Genomic DNA, 25732 nt, shown 5'->3' with positions numbered 1-25732 from the left:
ACTGCTATTACCACCTTTTAGCATTGTTACTACTACTGTTACTACCTACCATTACTGCTGTTACTGCTATTACCACCTTTTAGCATTGTTACTACTACTGTTACTACCTACCATTACTGCTGTTACTGCTATTACCACCTACTGGCATTGTTACTACTACTGTTACCACTGTTACTACCTACCATTACTGCTGTTACTGCTATTACCACCTACTGGCATTGTTACTACTACTGTTACTACTGTTACTACCTACCATTACTGCTGTTACTGCCATTACCACCTACTGGCATTGTTACTACTACTGTTACTACCTACCATTACTGCTGTTACTGCTATTACCACCTTTTAGCATTGTTACTACTACTGTTACTACCTACCATTACTGCTGTTACTGCTATTACCACCTACTGGCATTGTTACTACTACTGTTACCACTGTTACTACCTACCATTACTGCTGTTACTGCTATTACCACCTACTGGCATTGTTACTACTACTGTTACTACTGTTACTACTGTTACTACCTACCATTACTGCTGTTACTGCTATTACCACCTACTGGCATTGTTACTACTACTGTTACTACTGCTACTTTTACCTACTATTCCTGGAGTTATTCCTACTGTTTCTACTACTACTACTTTTGGTATTTCCACTACAAAATAAGTGTTTGCTGAGTCGGATTTGCCAGGAACCACACTAGACCAGTCCCGAAGGTGACCCGGATTCAGACTCTGAAGACAAGTTAAGTCACATTGGCTGAGACAGCAGCTACTGACTGGGGCCTCAAAAAATGGTAAATAAAACACATTACCCTGTAAAATATATATTAAAAAAATAGTCCCCAGGAGGGAGGGAGAACCACCAGGAGGCTTCTCTATAAAGACCACAAAGCCTACATCAAAAACTAATGATGTATTGTATGGTGACTAACATAACATAATAAAATTAAATTAAATTAAAAAAAAAAAAGACCACAAAGCCCACTGGTACTTGATTCAGGGATAAAATAAAGGGGATTTAGACTCTGATGGGGAAGCGATATCCTTCTTTTGCTAAGATTATCCAAAACCCCCACATTTCTGAGAGTGCACATACCGAAATGCTTTATATGTATTTGGCAAAGATGATGAGGAGGGGGCAAAGAAGGAGGAAGAACATTTGTAAGCACCTACCATGCTTTATCTCTTTGATCCTCACCAGAACATTGAATGTACATCATATTATTCTTGTGGTTTCACAAAAGAGAAAGACAGAAACTCAGAGATCATCATCTAACAAGGTCACACAGCTACTGACTGCTAGTGTGGAAATCATAGGTTTGGCCGAATACTAAACCAAGGCTCTCCAGCACTGTAGTATATCAGTCCCTCACTGAATTTCAGGATTTTGTGGGGGTCAGGATGAAAAGAGAAGGATGTCAGGGGAAAATATCCATCTGGAGAGAAGGTTAAACAAAAGTTTCTTAGTTCAGGTTCTCAACCCAGGGTGATTTTACTCCCAGCAGATACTTGGCAATGTCGGGAGACATTTTTGTTCATCGCCAACTGTGTGTATGTGTAGGGTGCTACTGGAATCTAGTGAGTAGAGGCCAAGGATGATATTAAATATCCTACAGTGCACAGGACGGCCCACAAGTAATTACTTGCCTGATAGAGCCAAAGTTGAGAAACCCTGCTGTGTGTTGAAAGGAGTCAATGAATACTCTTAGCTATTCCTCATAAGCTTTGCCATCTAAATACTGGCGGCCACCTGAAACCCAGTGATTCATTTCCTGGTGAACTGATATAGCCAATCCTGTCAATGCCCTACTTATATCCCATATAGTGACCCAAGTGGGGTCCTGATGCAGCCTCTGTGACTCCACACCTAAGGGCTTTCACTTAGCCTGTGGCGGGGGCAGGGGATAGGTTGGAAGTGTTGAGGGTTATTACCCCAGGATCAAACATCCTACAGCCAATGATAGAAGAGAATTGGACAACAAATGCCCCCATCCACTTAATTCCTCAGATAGGACAACACTGAGGTGTTCTTTTTTTTAATTTTTAAAAAGTATTTTATTTATTTATTTGAGAGAGAGAGCGTGCACAGAGGGAGAGTTAGAGAGAGAAGCAGACTCCCTGCTGAGCGGAGAGTCCAACGTGAGGCTTGATCCCAGGACCCTGAGATCATGACCCTGAGCTGAAGGCAGATGCTTAACCAACTGAGCCACCCAGGTGCCCAAAACTGAGGTGTTCTATGCTGTCTGCCAGAGCTTCCCAGTGGGACTGACACTGTTGCTCACAGCTGGGGCTTGCTCGTGAATGCAATTTGCATTGACTTCCTTTCCTTGTCTTCTCCAGTGCTTCCTGGGACCATCCCCCCACCTGAGACAAACCATTTGCCCCATATCCTCAACAGAATGAGACTTATTACCTGATTGTGGGGTAGGGGCAAGTCTGTCTAAAGCCTGCATCTTGCAGAAAGCCTCCAAAATGTATAATAGTCTGGGCTCCAAAAATCTTGGGAATAAATTAGTGGGTATGGGGAACTTTACCTTTTAACCACACAGTGAGGAGAACCCCTTGCTATATACACCTGCACCTCTTAAACTCTCATGCAGAACAATCACACTGAGAAATGTTAGCAGGTGCCTTTTAGAGAGAAAGATTATTGCAGTTAAGTAATTGTATAAAACTCTAGGTTGAATAAAGCTAAACAAATTTCTTTACAGTAGGACTTCTCAGAATCTTTAATATGCTTATGCATGTTATGATTCTTTAGGAAGGAACAACATGTTTGCCAAACTTCTTTTTTTTTTTTTGCCTCAAAATTCTTTGTCCTTTTGTTAAAGGGTATCCAAACATTACCAAGCCTTAGGAGGTTTCCTGAATGTTGTTTTCTGCCCGTGTCTCCAGTATCATTTCCTACCACCCTATCCTTCTACCTCATACTTTAGCAAAGGCGAATTATTTGTATCTCCCAAATATTTCCAGTTTTACCCTTGTCTGTGCCTTTGCATGTGGCTGTTTGTTCTCTCTATCCAGAATATCTTCATCAACTCCCTTTGTCTTTCTGGTAAATCCCTAGTCATCTTTTCAAACCCAATTCAAATATTATCTTCCTCATTAAGCCTTCCTTCTATGGTTCAAATACATCTTCATTGCATATGTTTAAAGTTGCATCATAGTTATTCTGTTCCTTTTTTGCTTCCCTGCTGGTCTGAGAGCTTCATGGATACAGTGCCCAAGTATTTTCATCTGCGCATCCTCCGCTTATAGCAGTCTCTAACACAGAGAAAGAGATTAATAAGCATTTTCAGAGTTAAGTTAAACTGGGTCATATTTGTGGAAATGACATATCTAACCTTGAACTAAACTCACTATGCATGTTATGAGGAAAAGAAAAGTGGTAATGTCTGCCTGGTAACCATTAGACAAAGATCCAGCTAAGACAGGGAAGTCCATGGCCACCCCACATTATTCTTCCTCTAAAGAAACAAACATTTCATCTCTCTGGAGGAGGAAATAAGACCTCAAGTGAGATCACTGGGAAGTAAGCAAAGTTGAACCTACCTCTAGGACTAGCAGATGATGTGGGTGCCACAGGGACATGGACTGGTTCTGTGGCTCCTCCATGGGCTGCTTCATTGGGTATCTCTGTGATGTGCTCCATGATGCCATCAGTCCCTGAAGGTGAGGGTGGAGAAGAAGCCTGGGTTAATTCATCTCACCCAGAAGGAGAGCACTGTCTAAATGGGTCCACTTAATTGACTATACAACTCAATTCTTTTCAAGTCCATCTGTATGGACTTGAGCCAGGGCTATGTGCCACCAATGGCCACCCCTATCCATTGACCCACTCATCCACCTGTAGATCTGTCCATCTTTCCTTCCATCCATCCCTATATCTACCCATCCATCCTTCCTTCTTTCCTCCTTTCTCTACATCCATCCTCCCTTCTACACATTTACCCTCTTTTCTTTCATTTATCTGTTTTTCCATTCTTCCTTTTATCCCTCCAACCATCCAACCACTCTTCTACCTTCTTACCATCTCACTCATCACTTGCTTACTGAACACCCATGACTCAACTACTGAGCCACATTTTAAGACATGGGTCAATACCTATCAATGTGTTTAATTTTATTGTGAATTGAGAGGTAACCAAGTCATCTTCCTATAGATAATGGCTAGCAAAGCAGGTGCTAAGGTAGTTAGAGGACTTCTTTGTACTTGTCTCTGAAACGAAAGTTGGGGGCAAGTTCAACTTTTCAGAGGAATGGAATCCCCAAGAGTTTCCCTCCCTCATCTATGGATCTCTTGGAGGTGGTGTGCCTCCTCCTAGGCCCCCAGTCCTTCCCACATCCCATAGGTACTTTGTTCCATCATTTTACTTTGCTCACCTTTTTCTTTCACTTTTCCCTTGCTTTTGACTGTGTCCTCAACATAAAAACACACTCAATTCAAAGAGGGATATCTCCCCTGTATCTATGTGTAATTAGGCTTGTTCTAGTTCTTTGCAACTTACTCACACTCCCTTCATTAGAGTCTCTGAGGGCCCACATTTGTCAAAGGACTCACCCCACTTCAATGTGACTATTAGTAGCATTTGACAGAACTGACCATTTTTCTTCCTAAAACTCTCCCCTCCTATGGCTTCTGCAATGCCAGAATCTCTTGTTTTTTCTCCTCCCTCTCTGACCAATTAGCCTAATAACTAAGAGCATAGATTCCTAGTGCCACATACTCTGAATTCTTACCACTTATTAGCTTTATGAACTTGAGTAAATTACTCAACCCTCTGTTCTCAGTTTACTAATCTGTAAAATGGGCTTATCATCATCCTTTCTTCAAATTGTGTTTCAATAAGGATTAAATAAATTAATAGAACAACGCTTGACAGGGAATAAGTGCCCTAGAAAAAGTCTGTTGTCATTAGCATTATCATCAGCATAATCATAGTAATGTTAAAACATCTATCATGGTACTGGAATCATCTACTTACTTATTTATCTTAGTTTCCCCAATGCCTAGTCTAATGCCTAGAACTGAGGATAGACCAACAAATGTTTGCTAAAAGAATTTCTGTGCAGTAATAAACTCCTAAACTCCTTTATGCCTCTCAGGAAAAGAGTCATTTCCTATGAGTCACTAATAATTGGAGTATAGGACCTTACTTGTCAACTGTGTTGATTGTGGAGGAAGTTGAGAAGAACTTGTCACTGTTCCCAAGTGAATATGCTCTGTCATTCTGGTATCCACAATGGTTGATAAAGATGTCCTGACTGGCTCAGTCCATGTCTCCAAAGTACTGACCACACCCAAGGGTCCTTCAGCAGTGCTCCTCTCCGCCCCAGTGTTGGTGCCCACCATACGTTGGGTAACCAGTGAGGAAGTAATTCCATGGGGGGCTGGACTGGTTGAAGAGTAAGCAGGAGTGAAGGTCAAAGAGGGGAATGGTATTGAAGCTGATGAAGGTAGACTCTCTGCAATGGTGGACATAGCATCTCCAGGGCCTCGTTCTGTTCTCAGAAATGGACTGGCTGAGAAGGTGGCTGAGCTGTCACCTGGAACTCCAGATGTAACTGTAGACAGAGAAGGCACCAATGTGTCAATTGAAATGGTCTCAGCTGAAGACAGCATTACTGTACTCAGGTAAGGAGTACTTTCTGATACAGACACGGAAACCTTGGATTCTGGGAAGGAGGTTACACCAGCAGGCCCTGCAAAAGAAAAAGGGATAAGAGTGAGAGAGAGATTTCCACTGAAATTTCAGCACACTGCCAGGACAAAGGCTGGTATGAAACTCATATTTTCACAGAAGAGGTGATATCAGTCTTGGAATATTTCAAAACATGAGTGGACAGAGAAGATAAAGGTGGGTTTGTGGGAGTAGCTGAACTAGAGTCCAGGGATATGAATGTTTCCTGAAGTCTAGAAGAGAGATGCGAAAGTGGCCCTGTCTCAATGTTCTAGGGTCAAAGAAGACATATATTGGAGTGAAAATAGTGGTCTCCTCAATGGAACAGGAAGTATCCATTGGTTAAGAGGCCCTGCATGGACCACAGTGAATGGGGACAGAGGAAGGTGCTTCATATTTACAAAGGCTATTCTGCACATTACTTACAAGTATATATGTGAAAAAATATTCATACTCTATTTATCTGCAGTAACATCAAACGTGGCCAGTGTTTCACTGTGGAGGTAAGATGATTTTGGGTTACAAGACTAAAACTGAAAAAACTGAACTTTACAGGGACAGAAATGAGAATTGAGGTCACAGGAATGGGAAAGGAAGTTTACTAACAGATACTATGAAGGAATCTAAGGAAAGTAAGTTTGTGGAAGGGATCACTGCCAGAAAAACGAAGAGCAGAATTAGATCGGAGGAGCAAGATGGCAGAGGAGTAGGAGACCTAAATTTCATCTGGTCCCAGGAATTCAGCTAGATAAGGATCAAACCATTCTGAACACCTACAAACTCAACAGGAGATCAAAGAAAAGAATAGCAGCAACTCTCTGAACAGAAAAGCGACCACTTTCTGGAAGGTAGGACGTGCGGAGAAGTGAATCCGAAGCGCTATTCGGGAGGATAGACGGCGGGGGAGGGGGCCTCCATTGGCCGCTTCTGGCAAGTGATAGAGCCACAGAGCACAAAATTGGAACTTTTAGAAGTCGGCTCCTCTGAGGGATGTCGCTCCAGTGCCTAAGCAGGGGGTGGAACCCTCGCGGGACGGTGTGGTCTCAGGACCCTCAGGGTCACAGAAAGACCAGGGGTGCCTGAGTGTGGCAGAGCTCCCAGGTATCGGATTGGGGAAGCTGGCTGCAGAGACGGAGCCAAGGCGCGGGCTCTCAGCTCGGGGTGGCCATAAACTGTGATCCGCGGCACAGTCGGGCCACTGCTCCTCCAGCAGGGACCCAACACGCAGCAGATCCGGGGAGACTCCCCTTCCTCCCCCAGGAGGAGCGACACGGGAGTGAACCGCAGGGATCTGCTGGGTTTGGAGACTCCACACGGGGTTGGGTGCCAGAGATAGAAATGCTCGGTCACAGGGGGCGGAGCAAGATGGCGGAGGAGTAGGAGACCTAGATTTCGTCTGGTCTCAGGAATTCAGCTGGATAGGGATCAAACCATTCTGAACACCTACGAACTCAACAGGAGATCAAAGAGGAGAGTAGCAACAACTATCTGAACAGAGAAGCGACCACTTACTGGAAGGTAGGACGTGCGGAGAAGTGAATCCGAGGCGATATTCGGGAGGATAGACGGCAGGGGAGGGGCCTCCGCCGGCCGCTTCTGGCAAGTGCTAGAGCCGCGGAGCACAAAATTGGACCTTTTAGAAGTCGGCTCCGCTGAGGGACGTCGCTCAAGTGGCTAAGCGGGGGTAGAACCCTCGTGGGACAGTGGGGTCTCAGGACCCTTGGGGTCACAGAAAGACCGGGGGAGCCTGAGTGCGCCAGAGCTCCCAGGTATCGGAGCGGGGAAGCCACCTGCAGAGACAGAGCTGAGGCACGGGCTCTCAGCTTGCGGTTGCCATAAACTGTGATCTGCGGCCCAGTCGGGCCACTGCTCCTGCAGCAGGGACCCAACAGGCGGCAGATCCGGGGAGACTCCCCTTCCTTCCCGGGAGGAGCGGCGCGGGAACGCACCGCAGGGATCTGCTGGGTTTGGGGACTCCACACGGGGTCGGGTGCCACAGATACAAACGCTCGGTCACAGGCCGGGTGAGCACGGAGTGCTGCCGGAGACCAGGGACAAGGGAGTGACTGCTTTTCTCTGGGGGCGCACTGAGGAGCGGGGCCCCGAGTTCTCAGCTCCTCCGGGCGGAGATTGGGAGGCCACCATTTTGCCCTGGTCCTCCAAGGCTGTACGGAGAGCTTGCAGGGAACAAAAGCTCGTGAGATCAAACCCGAGCAGCTTGCTTAGCCCGGACCGACAAGGGCGGGGCAATTCAGCCTCCGGCAAAGACATTTGGAAACCACAGCAACAGGCCCCTCCCCCCAGAAGATCAGCACGAACAGCCAGCAAGCCAAGACCAAGTTTACCGATCAAGGAGAATGGGAGAACTCCAGCGCTAGGGGAATACTGCACATAGACTTCATGGCTTTTTTTTACCATGATTCATTAGTTCATCAAAGTTAATTTTTGTTAACTTTTTTTCTTTTTCTTTTTCCCTTTTTCAACCAACATCTTATCAATCTCTTTTAAAAAAAACCATTTTTTATTTTTCATTTTTAGAGTCATATTTTATCCCTTCATAGTAGTTAGCCTTATTTTTGGCATATATATATAAGTTGTTCTCTCTTTAAAATTTTGAGATACAGTTTCTTCTAACAGATCAAAATATACCCTAAATCACTAGTGTATGGCTCTGTTCTAGTCTCCTGCCTGATCACATTCTCTCCCTTTTTTCTTTCTTTTTTTTTTTTTAAATCTTCTTTCTTTTTTCAAACAACTTCTTATCTTATCAAGTCCTTTTATAAAATCTATTATAATTTTCATCTTTACAGTCATCTTCTATCCCTTCATTGTATCAACCCTTATTTTGTACATATATGTCTTTCTTCCTTTAAAATTTTAGGAGGCACTTTTTTCTAACAGACCAAAATACGCCCAAAATCTAGTGTGTGGCACTGATCTAGGCACTAGCCTGATCATATTTGATCACATCTGCTTTTTTTGTATTGTTCTGTTTTTGTTTTTACCTTTTTTTTTCTTTTTTTTTCTCTATTTCTTTTTTCTTTCTTTCCCTTTCTTTTCCCCTGGTTTCAGGTCTTTTCTGATTTGTATACAGTATATTTGCTGGGGACGTTGTTAACTTGTGAGCATTGTGTTCTCTCATTCATCTATTCTCCTCTGGACAAAATGACAAGACGAAAAAAATCACCTCAGCAAAAAGAACAAGAGGTAGTACCGTCAGCCAGGGACCTACTCAATACGGACATTAGTACGATGTCGGACCTAGAGTTCAGAATCATGACTTTAAAGATACTAGCTGGGCTTGAAAAAAGCGTGGAAGTTATTAGAGAAACCTTTCTGGAGAAATAAAAGAACTAAAATCTAACCAAGTCGAAATCAAAAAGGCTATTGATGAGGTGAAATCAAAAATGGGGGCACTAACTGCTAGGATAAATGAGGCAGAAGAGAGAATCAGTGATATAGAAGACCAAATGATGGAAAGTAAAGAGGCTGAGAAAAAGAGGGAGAAACAACTACAGGACCATGAAGGCAGAATTCGAGAGATAAGTGATTCGATAAGCCCAAACAACATTAGAATAATTGGGATCCCAGAAGAAGAAGAAAGAGAGAGAGGGGCAGAAGGTATATTGGAGCAAATAATAGCAGAGAACTTCCCTAATGTGAGGAAGGAAACAGGCATCAAAATCCAGGAGGCACAGAGAACCCCTCTCAAAATCAATAAAAATAGGTCAACACCCCGACATCTAATAGTAAAACTTACGAGTCTCAGAGACAAAGAGAAAATCCTGAAAGCAGCTCGGGAGAAGAGATATGTAACCTACAATGGTAAAAATATTAGATTGGCAACAGACCTATCCACAGAGACCTGGCAGGCCAGAAAGGACTGGCAAGATATCTTCAGAGCACTAAACGAGAAAAATATGCAGCCAAGAATACTATATCCAGCTAGGCTGTCATTGAAAATAGAAGGAGAGATAAAAAGCTTCCAGAACAAAAAAAAACTAAAGGAATTTGCAAACATGAAACCAGCCCTCCAAGAAATATTGAAAGGGGTCCTCTAAGCAAAGAGAGAGCCTAAAAGCAGCAAAGATCAGAAAGGAACACAGACAACATACAGTAACAGTCACCTTACAGGCAATACAATGGCATTAAATTCATACCTTTCAATAGTTACCCTGAATGTAAATGGGCTCAACGCCCAATCAAAAGACACAGGCTATCAGATTGGATTAAAAAACAAGACCCATCCATATGCTGTCTGCAAGAGACTCATTTTAGACCCAAAGACACCCCCAGATTGAAAGTGAGGGGGTGGAAAACCATTTACCATGCTAATGGACACCAAAAGAAAGCTGGGGTGGCAATCCTTATATCAGACAAACTAGATTTTAAACCAAAGACTGTAATAAGAGATGAGGAAGGACACTATATCCTACTTAAAGGGTCTATCCAACAAGAAGATCTAACAATTGTAAATATCTATGCCCCGAACATGGGAGCAGCCAATTATATAAGGCAAATAATAACAAAAGCAAAGAAACACATTGACAACAATACAATAATAGTGGGGGACTTTAACACCCCCCTGACTGAAATGGACAGATCATCTAAGCAAAAGATCAACAAGGATATAAAGACTTTAAATGACACACTGGACCAAATGGACTTCACAGACATATTCAGAACATTCCATCCCAAAGCAAAGGAATACACATTCTTCTCTAGTGCCCATGGAACATTCTCCAGAATTGATCACATCCTAGGTCACAAATCAGGTCTCAACCGGTACCAAAAGATTGGGATCATTCCCTGCATATTTTCAGACCACAATGCTTTGAAACTAGAACTCAATCACAAGAGGAAAGTCGGAAAGAACTCAAATACATGGAGGCTAAAGAGCATCCTACTAAAGAATGAATGGGTCAACCAGGAAATTAAAGAAGAATTAAAAAAATTCATGGAAACCAATGAAAATGAAAACACAACTGTCCAAAATCTTAGGGATACAGCAAAGGCAGTCCTGAGAGGAAAGTATATAGCAATACAAGCCTTTCTCAAGAAACAAGAAAGGTCTCAAATACACAACCTAACCCTACACCAAAGGGGCTGGAGAAAGAACAGCAAAGAAAGCCTAAACCCAGCAGGAGAAGAGAAATAATAAAGATCAGAGCAGAAATCAATGAACTAGAAACCAAAAGAACAGTAGAACAGATCAACGAAACTAGGAGCTGGTTCTTTGAAAGAATTAACAAGATTGATAAACCCCTGTCCAGACTGATCAAAAAGAAAAGAGAAACGACCCAAATCCACAAAATCATGAATGAAAGAGGAGAGATCACAACCAACACCAAAGAAATACAAACAATTCTAAGAACATATTATGAGCAACTCTATGCCAGCAAATTAGATAACCTGGAAGAAATGGGTGCATTCCTAGAGATGTATCAACGACCAAAATTGAACCAGGAAGAAATAGAAAACCTGAACAGACCTATAACCACTAAGGAAATTGAAACAGTCATCCAAAATCTCCCAAGAAACAAAAGCCCAGGGCCAGATGGCTTCCCAGGGGAATTCTATCAGACATTTAAAGAAGAATTAATACCTATTCTCCTGACACTGTTCCAAAAAATAGAAATGGAAGGAAAACTTCCAAATTCATTTTATGAGGCCACCATTACCTTGATCCCAAAACCAGACAAAGATCCCATCAAAAAGGAGAATTACAGACCAATATCCTTGATGAACATGGATGCAAAAATTCTCACCAAAATACTAGCCAATAGGATCCAACAGTACATTAAAAGGATTATTCGCCACGACCAAGTGGGATTTATCCCTGGGCTGCAAGGCTGGTTCAACATCCACAAATCAATCAACGTGATACAATACATTAACAAAAGAAAGAACAAGAATCATATGATCCTCTCAATAGATGCAGAAAAAGCATTTGACAAAGTACAACATCGTTTCTTGATCAAAACTTTTCAGAGTATAGGGATAGAGGGTACATACCTCAACATCATAAAAGCCATCTATGAAAAACCTACAGCGAATATCATTCTCAATGGGGAAAAGCTGAGAGCTTTTCCCCTAAGGTCAGGAAAGCGGCAGGGATGTCCACTCTCACCACTGCTATTCAACATAGTATTAGAAGTCCTAGCCACAGCAATCAGACAACAAAAAGAAATCAAAGGCATCCAAATCGGCAAAGAGGAAGTCAAACTCTCACTCTTTGCAGATGATATGATACTTTATGTGGAAAACCCAAAAGACTCCACCCCAAAACTGCTAGAACTCATACAGGAATTCAGTCAAGTAGCAGGCTATAAAATCAATGCACAGAAATCAGTGGCATTCCTATACACCAACAACAAGACAGAAGAGAGACAAATCAAGGAGTCGATCCCATTCACAATTGCACCCAAAACCATAAGATACCTAGGAATAAATTTAACCAAAGAGGCAAAGGATCTGTACTCGGAAAACTATAAAATACTCAGGAAAGAAATTGAAGAAGACACAAAGAAATGGAAAAACGTTCCATGCTCATGGATTGGAAGAACCAACATTGTGAAGATGTCAATGCCACCTAGAGCAATCTACACATTCAATGCAATCCCCATCAAAATGCCATCCACTTTTTTCAAAGAAATGGAACAAAGAATCCTAAAATTTGTATGGAACCAGAAGAGACCCCGAATAGCCAGAGGAATATTGAAAAAGAAAAGCAAAGCTGGCGGCATCACAATTCCGGACTTCCAGCTCTATTACAAAGCTGTCATCATCAAGACAGTATGGTACTGGCACAAAAACAGACACATAGATCAATGGAACAGAATCGAGAGCCCAGAAATGGACCCTCAACTCTATGGTCAACTTATCTTTGACAAAGCAGGAAAGACTGTCCAATGGCAAAAAGACAGTCTCTTCAACAAATGGTGTTGGGAAAATTGGACAGCCACATGCAGAAGAATGAAACTGGACCATTTCCTTACACCACACACAAAAATAGACTCCAAATGGTTGAAAGACCTAACCGTGAGACAGGAGTCCATCCAAATCCTAAAGGAGAACACAGGTAGCAACCTCTTCGACCTCAGCCACAGCAACTTCTTCCTAGAAACATCACCAAAGGCACAGGAAGCCAGGGCAAAAATGAACTATTGGGATTTCATCAAGATAAAAAGCTTTTGCACAGGAAAAGAAACAGTCCACAAAACCAAAAGACAACCGACAGAATGGGAGAAAATATTTGCAAACGACATATCAGATAAAGGGCTAGTATCCAAAATCTATAAAGAACTTATCAAACTCAACACCCAAAGAACAAATGATCCAATCAAGAAATGGGCAGAAGACATGAACAGACATTTTTCCAAAGAAGACATCCAAATGGCCAACCGGCACATGACAAAGTGCTCAACATCGCTCGGCATCAGGGAAATCCAAATCAAAACCTCAATGAGATACCACCTCACACCCGTCAGAATGGCTAAAATTAACAAGTCAGGGAACGACAGATGCTGGCGGGGATGTGGAGAAAGGGGAACCCTCCTACACTGTTGGTGGGAATGCAAGCTGGTGCAACCCCTCTGGAAAACAGTATGGAGGGTCCTCAAACAGTTGAAATTAGAGCTACCATTCGATCCAGCAATTGCACTTCTGGGTATTTACCCCAAACATACAAATGTAGGGACCCGAAGGAGTACGTGCACCCCAATGTTTATAGCAGCAATGTCCACCATAGCCAAACTGTGGAAAGAGCCAAGATGTCCATCGACAGATGAATGGATAAAGAAGAAGTGGTATATATACACAATGGAATATTATGCAGCCATCAAAAGGAATGAGATCTTGCCATTTGCAACGACGTGGATGGAACTGGAGGGTGTTATGCTGAGTGAAATAAGTCAATCAGAGAAAGACATGTATCATATCACCTCACTGATATGAGGAATTCTTAATCTCAGGAACAAACTGAGGGTTGCTGGAGTGGTCGGGGGTGGGAGGGATGGGGTGGCTGGGTGATGGACATTGGGGAAGATACGTGCTACAGTGAGCACTGTGAATTGTGTAAGACTGTTAAATCACAGATCTGTACTTCTGAAACAAATAACGCAACATATTTTAAGAAAAAAGTAAAAGAAGAAGATAGCAGGAGAGGAAGAATGAAGGGGAGTAAGTCAGAGGGGGAGACGAACCAGGAGAGATGATGGACTCTGAAAAACAAACTGAGGTTTCTGGAGGGGAGGAGGGTGGGGGGATGGGTTAGCCTGGTGATGGGTATTGAGGAGGGCACATTCTGCATGGAGCACTGGGTGTTATGAACAAACAATGAATCATGGAACAGTACACCAAAACAAATTATGTAATATATGGTGATTAACATAACAATAAAAAAAGAAAAAAAAGAATTAATGGGGCAATAAACAGAGAAGTGCAGAAATGCTCGGTCACAGGCCGGGTGAGCACGGAGTGCGGCCGGACACCAGGGAGATGGGAGTTGACTGACTGCTTTTCTCTGGGGGCTCACTGAGGAGCGGGGCCCCAAGTTCTCGGCTCCTCCTGGGCGGAGATTGGGAGGCCGCCATTTTCACTCTCATCCTCCAACACTGTACCGAGAGCTTGCAAGGAACAAAAGCTCCCGAGAGCAAACCTGAGCTGATTACTTACCCAGACCGACAAGGGCGGGGCAATTCCACCTCCGGGAAAGACATTGGGAACCATGGCAACAGGCCCCTCCCCCAGAAGATCAGCAAGAACAGCCAGCCAAGACCAACTTTACCGATCAATGAGAACAGGAGAACTCCAGTGCTGGGGGAATACTGCACAGAGAATTCATGGCTTTTTTACCATGATTCTTTAATCTTTCACAGTTAATTTTTTTTTAACTTTCATTTTCTTTTTTCTTTTTGGATTTTTCTTTTTCCCTTTTTCAGCCAACATCTTATCAATCCCCTTTTTAAAAAATCTTTTTTGTTTTTCATTTTTAGAGTCATAGTCTATCCCTTCATTGTAGTTAACCTTATTTTTGGTGTATATATATAAGTTGTTCTCTCTTTAAAATTTTGGGATACACTTTCCTCTAACTGACCAAAATAAACCCTAAATCTCTAGTGTATGGCTTTGTTCTAGTCTCCTGTCTGATCGCATTCTCTCCCTTTTTTTTAAAATCCTCTTCTTTCTTTTTACAACCAACTTCTTATCTTCTCAATTCCTTTTATAAAATCTTTTATAATTTTCACCTATACAGTCATATTCCATCCCTTCATCATATTTATCCTTACTTTTGTACATATATGTTTTTCTTTCTTTAAAATTTTGGTAGGCACTTTCTTCTAACAGACCAAAATACACCCAAAATCTAGTGTGTGGCACTGATCTGTGCACCAGCTGATCATATTTGATCATATTCTGTTTTTTGCTTGTTTGTTTTTATCTTTTTTTTCTTTTTTCTTTCTTTCCCTTCCTTTTCCCCCGGTTTCAGGTCTCTTCTGATTTGTTTAGTGTATATATTTCTGGGGTCGTTGTTACCCTGTTAGCATTTTATTCTCTCTTTCATCTATTCTGCTCTAGACAAAATGACAAGATGGAAAAATCACCTCAAAAAAAAGAACAAGACGCAGTACCGACTGCCAGGGACCTAATCAATACAGACGTTAGTAAGATGTCGGAACTAGAGTTCAGAATGACGATTTTAAAGATACTAGCTGGGCTTGAAAAAAGCATGGAAGAAGGAAACCCTTTCTGCAGAAATAAAAGAACGAAAATCTAACCAATTCGAAGTCAAAAAAGCTATTAATGAGGTGCAATAAAAAATGGAGGCTCTCACTGCTAGGATAAAGGAGGCAGAAGAGAGATTTAGTGATATAGAAGACCAAATGATGGAAAATAAAGAAGCTGAGAAAAAGAGAGATATACAACTACTGGATCACGAGGGCAGAATTCGAAAGATAAGTGATACCATAAGATGAAACAACATTAGAATAATTGGGATTCCAGAAGAAGAAGAAAGAGAGAGAGGGGCAGAAGGTATATTGGAGCAAATTATAGCAGAGAACTTCCCTAATGTGGGGAAGGAAACAGGCATCAAAATCCAGGAGGCACAGAGAATCCCCCTCAAAATCAATAAAAATAGGTCAACACCCCGACATCTAATAGTAAAACTTATGAGTCTCAGAGACAAAGAGAAAATCCTGAAAGCAGCTCAGTACAAGAGATCTGTAACCTACAATGGAAGAAACATTAGATTGGCAACAAACCTAACCACAGAGACCTGGCAGGCCAGAAAGGACTGGCATGATATATTCAGAGCACTAAATGAGAAAAATATGCAGCCAAGAATACTATATCCAGCTAGGCTGTCATTGAAAATAGAAGGAGAGATAAAAGCTTCCAGGACAAACAAAAACTAAAGGAACTTGCAAACACAAAACCAGCCCTACAAGAAATATGGAAAGGGGTCCTCTAAGCAAAGAGAGAGCCTAAAAGTAACAGACCAGAAAGGAACACAGACAATATACAGTAACAGTCACCTTACAGGCAATACAATGGCATTAAATTCATATCTTTCAATAGTTACCCTGAATGTAAATGGGCTAAATGCCCCAATCAAAAGACACAGGGTATCAGATTGGATAAAAAAACAAGACCCATCCATATGCTGTCTGCAAGAGGCTCATTTTAGACCCAAAGACACCCCCAGATTGAAAGTGAGGGGGTGGAAAACAATTTACCATGCTAATGGACACCAAAAGAAAGCTGGGGTAGCAATCCTTCTATCAGACAAACTAGATTTTAAACCAAAGACTGTAATAAGAGATGAGGAAGGACACTATATCCTACTTAAAGGGTCTATCCAACAAGAAGATCTAACAATTGTAAATATCTATGCCCCGAACATGGGAGCAGCCAATTATATAAGGCAATTAATAACAAAAGCAAAGAAACACATCGGCAACAATACAATAGTGGGGGACTTTAACACCCCCCTCACTGAAATGGACAGATCATCTAAGCAAAAGATCAACAAGGAAATAAAGACTTTAAATGACACACTGGACCAAATGGACTTCACAGATATATTCAGAACATTCCATCCCAAAGCAACAGAATACACATTCTTCTCTAGTGCCCATGGAACATTTTCCAGAATTGATCACATCCTAGGTCACAAATCAGGTCTCAACTGGTACCAAAAGATTGGGATCGTTCCCTGCATATTTTCAGACCACAATACTTTGAAACTAGAACTCAATCACAAGAGGAAAGTCGGAAAGAACTCAAATACATGGAGGCTAAAGAGCATCCTATTAAAGAATGAATGGGTCAACCAGGAAATTAAAGAAGAATTAGAAAAATTCATGGAAATAAATGAAAATGAAAACACAAATGTTCAAAATCTTTGGGATGCAGCAAAGGCAGTCCTGAGAGGAAAGTATATAGCAATCCAAGCCTTTCTCAAGAAACAAAAAAAGTCTTAAATACACAACCTAACCCTACACCTAAAGAAGCTAGAGACAGAACACCAAATAAAGCCTAAGCCCAGCAGGAGAAGAGAAATAATAAAGACCAGAGCAGAAATCAATGAAATAGAACCAAAGGAACAGTAGAACAGATCAACGAAACTAGGAGCTGGTTCCTTGAAAGAATTAACAAGATTGAAAAAGCCCTGGCCAGACTTATCAAAAAGAAAAGAGAAATGACCCAAATAAATAAAATCATGAATGAAAGAGGAGAGATCACAACCAACACCAAAGAAATACAAACAATTATAAGAACATATTATCAGCAACTATATGCTGGCAAATTAGGTAACCTGGAAGAAATGGATGCATTCCTAGAGATGTATCAACGACCAAACCTGAACCAGCTGGGCTGTTCCTGTAACCACTAAGGAAATTGAAGCATTCATCAAAAATCTCCAAAAAAACAAAAGCCCAGGGCCAGATGGCTTCCCAGGGGAATTCTACCAAACATTGAAAGAAGAATTAATACCTATTCTTCTGAAACTGTTCCAAAAAAATAGAAATGGAAGGAAAACTTCCAAACTCGTTTTATGAGGCCACCATTACCTTGATCCCAAAACCAAAGACCCCATCAAAAAGAATTACAGACCCATATCCTTGATGAACATGGCTGCAAAAATTCTCACCAAAATACTAGCCAATAGGATCCAACTGTACATTAAAAGGATTATTCACCACGACCAAGTGGGATTTATCCCTGGGCTGCAAGGTTGGTTCAACATCCACAAATCAATCAATGTGATACAATACATTAATAAAAGAAAGAAGAAGAACCATATGATCCTCTTAATAGATGCAGAAAAAGCATTTGACAAAGTGCACCATCCTTTCTTGATCAAAACACTTCAGAGTATAGGGATAGGGGGTACATACTTCAATATCATAAAAGGCATCTATTAAAAACCCACAGCGAATATCATTCTCAATGGGGAAAAACTGAGAGCTTTCCCCCTAAAGACAGGAACACGGTGGGGATGTCCACTATCACCACTGCTATTCAACATAGTATTAGAAGTCCTAGCCACAGCAATCAGACAACAAAAAGAAATAAAAGGCATCCGAATTGGCAAAGAAGAAGTCAAACTCTCACTCTTTGCAGATGATATGATACTTTATGTGGAAACCCCAAAAGACTCCACCCCAAAACTACTAGAACTCATACAGGAATTCAGTAAAGTGACAGGATATAAAATCAATGTACAGAAATCAGTGGCATTCCTATACACCAACAACAAGACGGAAGAAAGAGAAATTAAGGAGTCGATCTCATTTATAATTGCACCCAAAACCATAAGATACCTAGGAATAAATCTAACCAAAGAGGCAAAGAATCTGTACTCAGAAAACTATAAAATTCTCATGAAAGAAATTGAGGAAGACACAAATAAATGGAAAAATGTACCATACTCATGGATTGGAAGAACAAATATTGTGAAGATGTCAATGCTACCTATGGCAATCTACACATTCAATGCAATCCATATCAAAATACCATCCACTTTTTTCAAAGAGATGGGACAAATAATCTGGGTGCCTGGGTGGCTCAGTTGGTTGGGCGGCTGCCTTCGGCTCGGGTCATGATCCTGGAGTCCCGGGATCGAGTCCCGCATCGGGCTCCCTGCTCAGCGGGGAGTCTGCTTCTCCCTCTGACACTCTTCTCTCTCGTGCTATCTCTCATTCTCTCTCTCAAATAAATAAATAAATAAATCTTAAAAAAAATAATCCTAAAATTTGTATGGAACCAGAAAAGACCCCGAATAGCCAGAGGAACGTTGAAAAAGAAAAGCAAAGCTGGTGGCATCACAATTCCGGACTTCAAGCTCTATTACAAAGCTGTAATCATCAAGACAGTATGGTACTGGCACAAAAACAGACACATAGATCAATGGAGCAGAAGAGAGAGCAAAGAAATGGACCCTCAACTCTATGGTCAACTCATCTTTGACAAAGCAGGAAAGAATGTCCAATGGAAAAAAGACAATCTCTTCAACCAATGGTGTTGGGAAAATTGGACAGCCACATGCAGAAGAATGAAACTGGACCATTTGCTTACACCACACACAAAAATAGACTCCAAATGGTTGAAAGACCTAAATGTGAGACAGGAGTCCATCAAAATCCTAAAGGAGAACACAGGCAGCAACCTCTTCGACCTCAGCCACAGCAAATTCTTCCTAGAAACATTGCCAAAGGCAAGGGAAGCAAGGGCAAAGATGAACTATTGGGACCTCACCAAGATAAAAAGCTTTTGCACAGCAAAAGAAACAGTCCACAAAACCAAAAGACAACCAACAGAATGGGAGAAGATAGCTGCAAATGACATATCAGATAAAGGGCTAGTATCCAAAATTTATAAAGAACTTATCAAACTCAACACCCAAACAACAATTGATCCAATCAAGAAATGGGCAGAAGACATGAACAGATATTTTTCCAAAGAAGACATCCAAATGACCAACAGACACATGAAAAAGTGCTCAACATCGCTCGGCATCAGGGAAATCCAAATCAAAACCTCAACAAGATACCACCGCACACCAGTCAGAATGGCTAAAATTAACAAGTCAGGAAACGACAGATGTTGTCGGGGATGCAGAGAAAGGGGACCCCTCCTACACTGTTGGTGGGAATGCAAGCTGGTGCAGCCACTCTGGAAAACAGTATGGAGGTTCCTCAAAAAGTTGAAAATAGAGCTACCATACGACCCAGCAATTGTACTATGGGTATTTACCCCAAAGATACAAATGTAGGGATCCGAAGAGGTACATGCACCCCGATGTTTATAGCAGCTATGTCCACAATAGCCAAACTCTGGAAAGAGCCAAGATGTGCAGCTACAGATGAATGGATAAAGAAGATGTGGTGTGTATATACAATGGAATATTATGCACCCATCAAAAGGAATAAAATCTTGCCATTTGCAACAACGTGGATGGAACTGGAGGTTATTATACTGAGCAAAATAAGTCAATCAGAGAAAGACATGTGTCATATGACCTCACTGATATGACGAATTCATAACTCAGGAAACAAACTGAGTGTTGCTAGAGTGGTGGGGGGTGGGAGAGAAGGGGTGGCTGGGGGATAGACATCGGGGAGGGTATGTGCTATGGTGAGCGCTGTGAATTGTGTAAGACTCTTGAATCACAGACCTGTACCTCTGAAACAAATAATAAATTACATGTTAAAAAAAAGAAGATAGCAGGAAGGGAAAAATGAAGGGCGGAAATCGGAGGGGGAGATGAACCATGAGAGATTATGGACTCTGAGAAACAAACTGAGGGTTCCAGAGGGGATGGGGTTGAGGGGATGGGTTAGCCTGGTGATGGGTATTAAAGAGGGCACGTACTACATGGAGCACTGGCTGTTATAGGCAAAAACTGGATCATGGAACACTACGTCAAAAACTAATGATATAATGTATGGTGATTAACATAACAAAAAAACAAAAAAAAAACGAAGAGCAAAGTTTACAGAAAGAAAAACAAAATCCCACATTACACTCCCTGCAAACACTTATGATGATAGTGGTCATGACTGCTATGATAAACCTAAATACTCTAACCAGGACTGTGATCGATTGAACCAAGATAAAAATATTCTATGACACACCAAAAAGGGTACCTTTCGTGGTAAAGATGGTGATTGTCCCAGGTTCAACACTAAGGGAAGAGGTAGAGAGCCTGGTGTTGATTGCCGTGGGGATGTCTGGTGACAGCGTGGAGGGAGCAGAGCCAGGCATGGATGTCCTGCCAGAGGAGATGACGTCGGTCCTCGAGGCCTCATCGGAAGTATCAGTGGACATTACAGAAGGGACAGTGACTTTCTCTGAGTCTGTGGCGGTGTGCCGGGAGGTGCTGGTGTCCCCCAGTTCCGGGGCAAGGGATGATGTTGACTGTGTCTTCAACTCTGTGGTTTCAGAAAGGCCAGCCATTGGTGTGGAAATTGTGGCATCCCCACTGAGCAAAGAGGTGACGATTGGAGTGGTGTCTTTGGGTGTCTCTGAGTCTGCTGGGGCAGAGGACTGGGAATCCTGTGCAGTACTGATGATCCCCATGCTGGTCACTGCTGTGTTCTCGGAAAGGTGGAGTCCCTCTGTGGTGGTAGAGGCTTCTGAAATTACCCGGGTCTCAACTGAGGTGCTGCTCAAATCTGAAGATGAACTTGTCACACGTACCAAATTTGTGCTCAATGTGCCGGTGGTGCCCAGTTTGCCAGGGGCGCCAGGTGAGGTGGCAGGGACAGGTGCAGAAAGGCCCCTGGCTTGTGACGTGGGGGAAACTAGAGAAAGTGAGGTCATGGCCCGGGAAGGCACCAGGGAGGATGGAGATGTGAAGTCTAGGTCCGAGGAAGGGCTTGTCCATGACCCATCCTCAGAACCTGCGCCCATGCTCATGGTGACTTCTGGGCGTGCAAAACCCTGAGTCCCAGCCGCGTGACTCTCTGCCCAGGAGGCTGTGGCTGATGCATCCGAGGCACCTGTGCCCTGTGGTGTAGCCCCAGGGAGAACTGTTTCGGTGGCCATGGTTATAGCTGTGGACTCTGTCATGACGGGGGAGGTAGACAGCCTGGTGTTGATTGCCGTGGGGATGTCTGGTGACAGCGTGGATGGAGCAGGGCCAGGCATGGATGTCCTGCTAGAGGAGATGACGTTGGTGCTGGAGTCCTCATCGGTAGTATCAGTGGACATTACAGAAGGGACAGTGACTTTCTCTGAGGTCATGGCGGTGAGCCGGGAGGCACTGGTGTCCCCCAGTTCTGGGGCGAAGGATGACGTTGACTGTGTCTCCAACTCTGTGGTTTCAGAAAGGACAGCCATTCGTGTGGAAACCGTGGCATCCCCACTGAGGGAAGAGGTGACGATTGGAGTGGTGCCTTTGGGTGTCTCTGAGTCGGCTGGGGCGGAGGACTGGGATTCCCGTGCAGAAGTGATGATCCTCATGCTGGTCATTGCCGTGTTCCCGGAAAGGTGGAGTCCCTCTGTGGTGGTAGAGGCTTCTGAAATTACCCGGGTCTCAACCGAGGTGCTGCTCAAATCTGAAGGTGACCTTGTCATATGTCCCAAAGTTTTGCTCAATGTGCCAGTGGTGCCCAGCAAGCCAGGGGTGCCAGGTGAGGTGGCAGGGACAGGTGGAGAAAGGCCCCTGGCTTGTGATGTGGGGGAAACTACAGAAGGTGAGGTCATGGCCTGGGAAGGCACCAGGGAGGATGGAGATGTGAGGTGTAGGTCCGAGGAAGGGCTTGCCTGTGACCCATCCTCAGAACCTGCGCCCATACTCATGGTGACTTCTGGGCGTTCAAAACCCTGAGTCCCAGCTGCGTAACTCTCTGCCCAGGAGGCTGTGGCTGATGCATCCGAGGCACCTGTTCCTTCTGATATAGCCCCAGGGAGAACTGTTTCGGTGTCCATGGTTATGGCTGTGAACTCTGTCATGATGGGAGAGGTAGACAGCCCGGTGTTAAATGCCTTGGGAATGTCTGGTGACAGCGTGGATGGAGCAGGGCCAGGCATCGATGTCCTGCTAGAGGAGATGACGTTGGTGCTGGAGTCCTCATCGGTAGTATCAGTGGACGTTACAGAAGGGACAGTGACTTTCTCTGAGGCCGTGACGGTGTGCCGGGAGGTGCTGGTGTCCCCCGGTTCCGGGGCAAGGGATGACATTGACTGTGTCTTCAACTCTGTGGTTTCAGAAAGGCCAGGCATTCGTGTGGAAACCGTGGCATTCCCACTGAGTGAAGAGGTGACGATTGGAGTGGTGTCTTTGGGTGTCTCTGAGTCTGCTGGGGCAGAGGACTGGGAAACCTGTGCAGTACTGATGATCCCCATGCTGGTCACTGCTGTGTTCTCGGAAAGGTGGAGTCCCTCTGTGGTGGTAGAGGCTTCTGAAATTACCCGGGTCTCAACTGAGGTGCTGCTCAAATCTGAAGATGAACTTGTCACACGTACCAAATTTGTGCTCAATGTGCCGGTGGTGCCCAGTTTGCCAGGGGCGCCAGGTGAGGTGGCAGGGACAGGTGCAGAAAGGCCCCTGGCTTGTGACGTGGGGGAAACTAGAGAAAGTGAGGTCATGGCCCGGGAAGGCACCAGGGAGGATGGAGATGTGAAGTCTAGGTCCGAGGAAGGGCTTGTCCATGACCCATCCTCAGAACCTGCGCCCATGCTCATGGTGACTTCTGGGCGTGCAAAACCCTGAGTCCCAGCCGCGTGACTCTCTGCCCAGGAGGCTGTGGCTGATGCATCCGAGGCACCTGTGCCCTGTGGTGTAGCCCCAGGGAGAACTGTTTCGGTGGCCATGGTTATAGCTGTGGACTCTGTCATGACGGGGGAGGTAGACAGCCTGGTGTTGATTGCCGTGGGGATGTCTGGTGACAGCGTGGATGGAGCAGGGCCAGGCATGGATGTCCTGCTAGAGGAGATGACGTTGGTGCTGGAGTCCTCATCGGTAGTATCAGTGGACATTACAGAAGGGACAGTGACTTTCTCTGAGGTCATGGCGGTGAGCCGGGAGGCACTGGTGTCCCCCAGTTCTGGGGCGAAGGATGACGTTGACTGTGTCTCCAACTCTGTGGTTTCAGAAAGGACAGCCATTCGTGTGGAAACCGTGGCATCCCCACTGAGGGAAGAGGTGACGATTGGAGTGGTGCCTTTGGGTGTCTCTGAGTCGGCTGGGGCGGAGGACTGGGATTCCCGTGCAGAAGTGATGATCCTCATGCTGGTCATTGTCGTGTTCCCGGAAAGGTGGAGTCCCTCTGTGGTGGTAGAGGCTTCTGAAATTACCCGGGTCTCAACCGAGGTGCTGCTCAAATCTGAAGGTGACCTTGTCATATGTCCCAAAGTTTTGCTCAATGTGCCAGTGGTGCCCAGCAAGCCAGGGGTGCCAGGTGAGGTGGCAGGGACAGGTGGAGAAAGGCCCCTGGCTTGTGATGTGGGGGAAACTACAGAAGGTGAGGTCATGGCCTGGGAAGGCACCAGGGAGGATGGAGATGTGAGGTGTAGGTCCGAGGAAGGGCTTGTCCGTGACCCATCCTCAGAACCTGTGCCCATACTCATGGTGACTTCTGGGCGTTCAAAACCCTGAGTCCCAGCTGCGTGACTCTCTGCCCAGGAGGCTGTGGCTGATGCATCCAAGGCACCTGTTCCTTCTGATATAGCCCCAGGGAGAACTGTTTCGGTGTCCATGGTTATGGCTGTGAACTCTGTCATGATGGGAGAGGTAGACAGCCCGGTGTTAAATGCCTTGGGAATGTCTGGTGACAGCGTGGATGGAGCAGGGCCAGGCATCGATGTCCTGCTAGAGGAGATGACGTTGGTGCTGGAGTCCTCATCGGTAGTATCAGTGGACGTTACAGAAGGGACAGTGACTTTCTCTGAGGCCGTGACGGTGTGCCGGGAGGTGCTGGTGTCCCCCGGTTCCGGGGCAAGGGATGACATTGACTGTGTCTTCAACTCTGTGGTTTCAGAAAGGCCAGGCATTCGTGTGGAAACCGTGGCATTCCCACTGAGTGAAGAGGTGACAATTGGAGTGGTGTCTTTGGGTGTCTCTGAGTCTGCTGGGGCAGAGGACTGGGAATCCTGTGCAGTACTGATGATCCCCATGCTGGTCACTGCTGTGTTCTTGGAAAGGTGGAGTCCCTCTGTGGTGGTAGAGGCTTCTGAAATTACCCGGGTCTCAACTGAGGTGCTGCTCAAATCTGAAGGTGACCTTGTCATATGTCCCAAAGTTTTGCTCAATGTGCCAGTGGTGCCCAGCAAGCCAGGGGTGCTAGGTGAGGTGGCAGGGACAGGTGGAGAAAGGCCCCTGGCTTGTGATGTGGGGGAAACTACAGAAGGTGAGGTCATGGCCTGGGAAGGCACCAGGGAGGATGGAGATGTGAGGTCTAGGTCCGAGGAAGGGCTTGTCCGTGACCCATCCTCAGAACCTGCGCCCATGCTCATGGTGACTTCTGGGCGTGCAAAACCCTGAGTCCCAGCTGCGTGATCCTCTGCCCAGGAGGCTGTGGCTGATGCATCCGAGGCACCTGTGCCCTGTGGTGTAGCCCCAGGGAGAACTGTTTCGGTGTCCATGGTTATGGTTGTGGACTCTTTCATGACGGGAGAGGTAGACGGCCTGGTGTTGATTGCCATGGGGATGTCTGGTGACAGTGTGGATGGAGCAGGGCCAGGCATGGATGTCCTGCTAGAGGAGATGACATCGGTCCTGGAGGCCTCATTGGTAGTATCAATAACAGAAGGGACAGTGACTTTCTCTGAGGTCATGACAGTGTGCTGGGAGGCGCTGGTGTCCCCCAGTTCCGGGGCAAGGGATGACGTTGACTGTGTCTTCAACTCTGTGGCTTCAGAAAGGCCAGCCATTCGTGTGGAAACCATGGCATTCCCACTGAGTGAAGAGGTGACGATTGGAGTGGTGTCTTTGGGTGTCTCTGAGTCTGCTGGGGCAGAGGACTGGGAATCCTGTGCAGTACTGATGATCCCCATGCTGGTCACTGCTGTGTTCCCGGAAAGGTGGAGTCCCTCTGT

General features: G+C 44.5%; 1 protein-coding gene across 1 annotated transcript; it reads right to left on the bottom strand.

Moving 5' to 3' along the window:
* Nucleotides 1–2844: 2844 nt before the first annotated feature.
* LOC148165192 (mucin-16-like) lies at nucleotides 2845–25690 on the bottom strand. The gene is made up of 4 exons (XM_088023512.1): nucleotides 20839–25690; nucleotides 5160–5705; nucleotides 3555–3668; nucleotides 2845–3266 (listed from the first exon to the last, which is right to left on the bottom strand). Exons 1-4 carry the CDS (start codon nucleotides 25688–25690, stop codon nucleotides 3211–3213), a joined length of 5568 nt encoding a protein of 1855 aa, XP_087879638.1. The 3' UTR covers nucleotides 2845–3210.
* Between the last annotated feature and the right edge of the window lie 42 nt (nucleotides 25691–25732).

Source organism: Eumetopias jubatus, unplaced genomic scaffold, assembly GCF_037043125.1.
Source record: "Eumetopias jubatus isolate StellerSeaLion01/CBP00866 unplaced genomic scaffold, mEumJub1_p1.0 scaffold_1, whole genome shotgun sequence".
Classification (NCBI taxonomy): domain Eukaryota; kingdom Metazoa; phylum Chordata; class Mammalia; order Carnivora; family Otariidae; genus Eumetopias; species Eumetopias jubatus.
The sequence above is the reverse complement of the archived record's forward strand: the minus strand, read 5'-3'. Positions and strand labels throughout refer to the sequence as shown.

What these genes read in the sequence shown, in the direction of transcription:
- LOC148165192 (XM_088023512.1), bottom strand. Translation starts at nt 25,690, where the DNA reads ATGGGGATCATCAGTACTGCACAGGATTCCCAGTCCTCTGCCCCAGCA. An exon ending in CACCATCTTTACCACGAAAG is followed by an intron (nt 5,706 to 20,838) that starts GTACCCTTTTTG and finishes TTTCTTTTGCAG; the next exon opens with GGCCTGCTGGTGTAACCTCC. An exon ending in ATCATCTGCTAGTCCTAGAG is followed by an intron (nt 3,267 to 3,554) that starts GTAGGTTCAACT and finishes TCTCTGTGTTAG; the next exon opens with AGACTGCTATAAGCGGAGGA.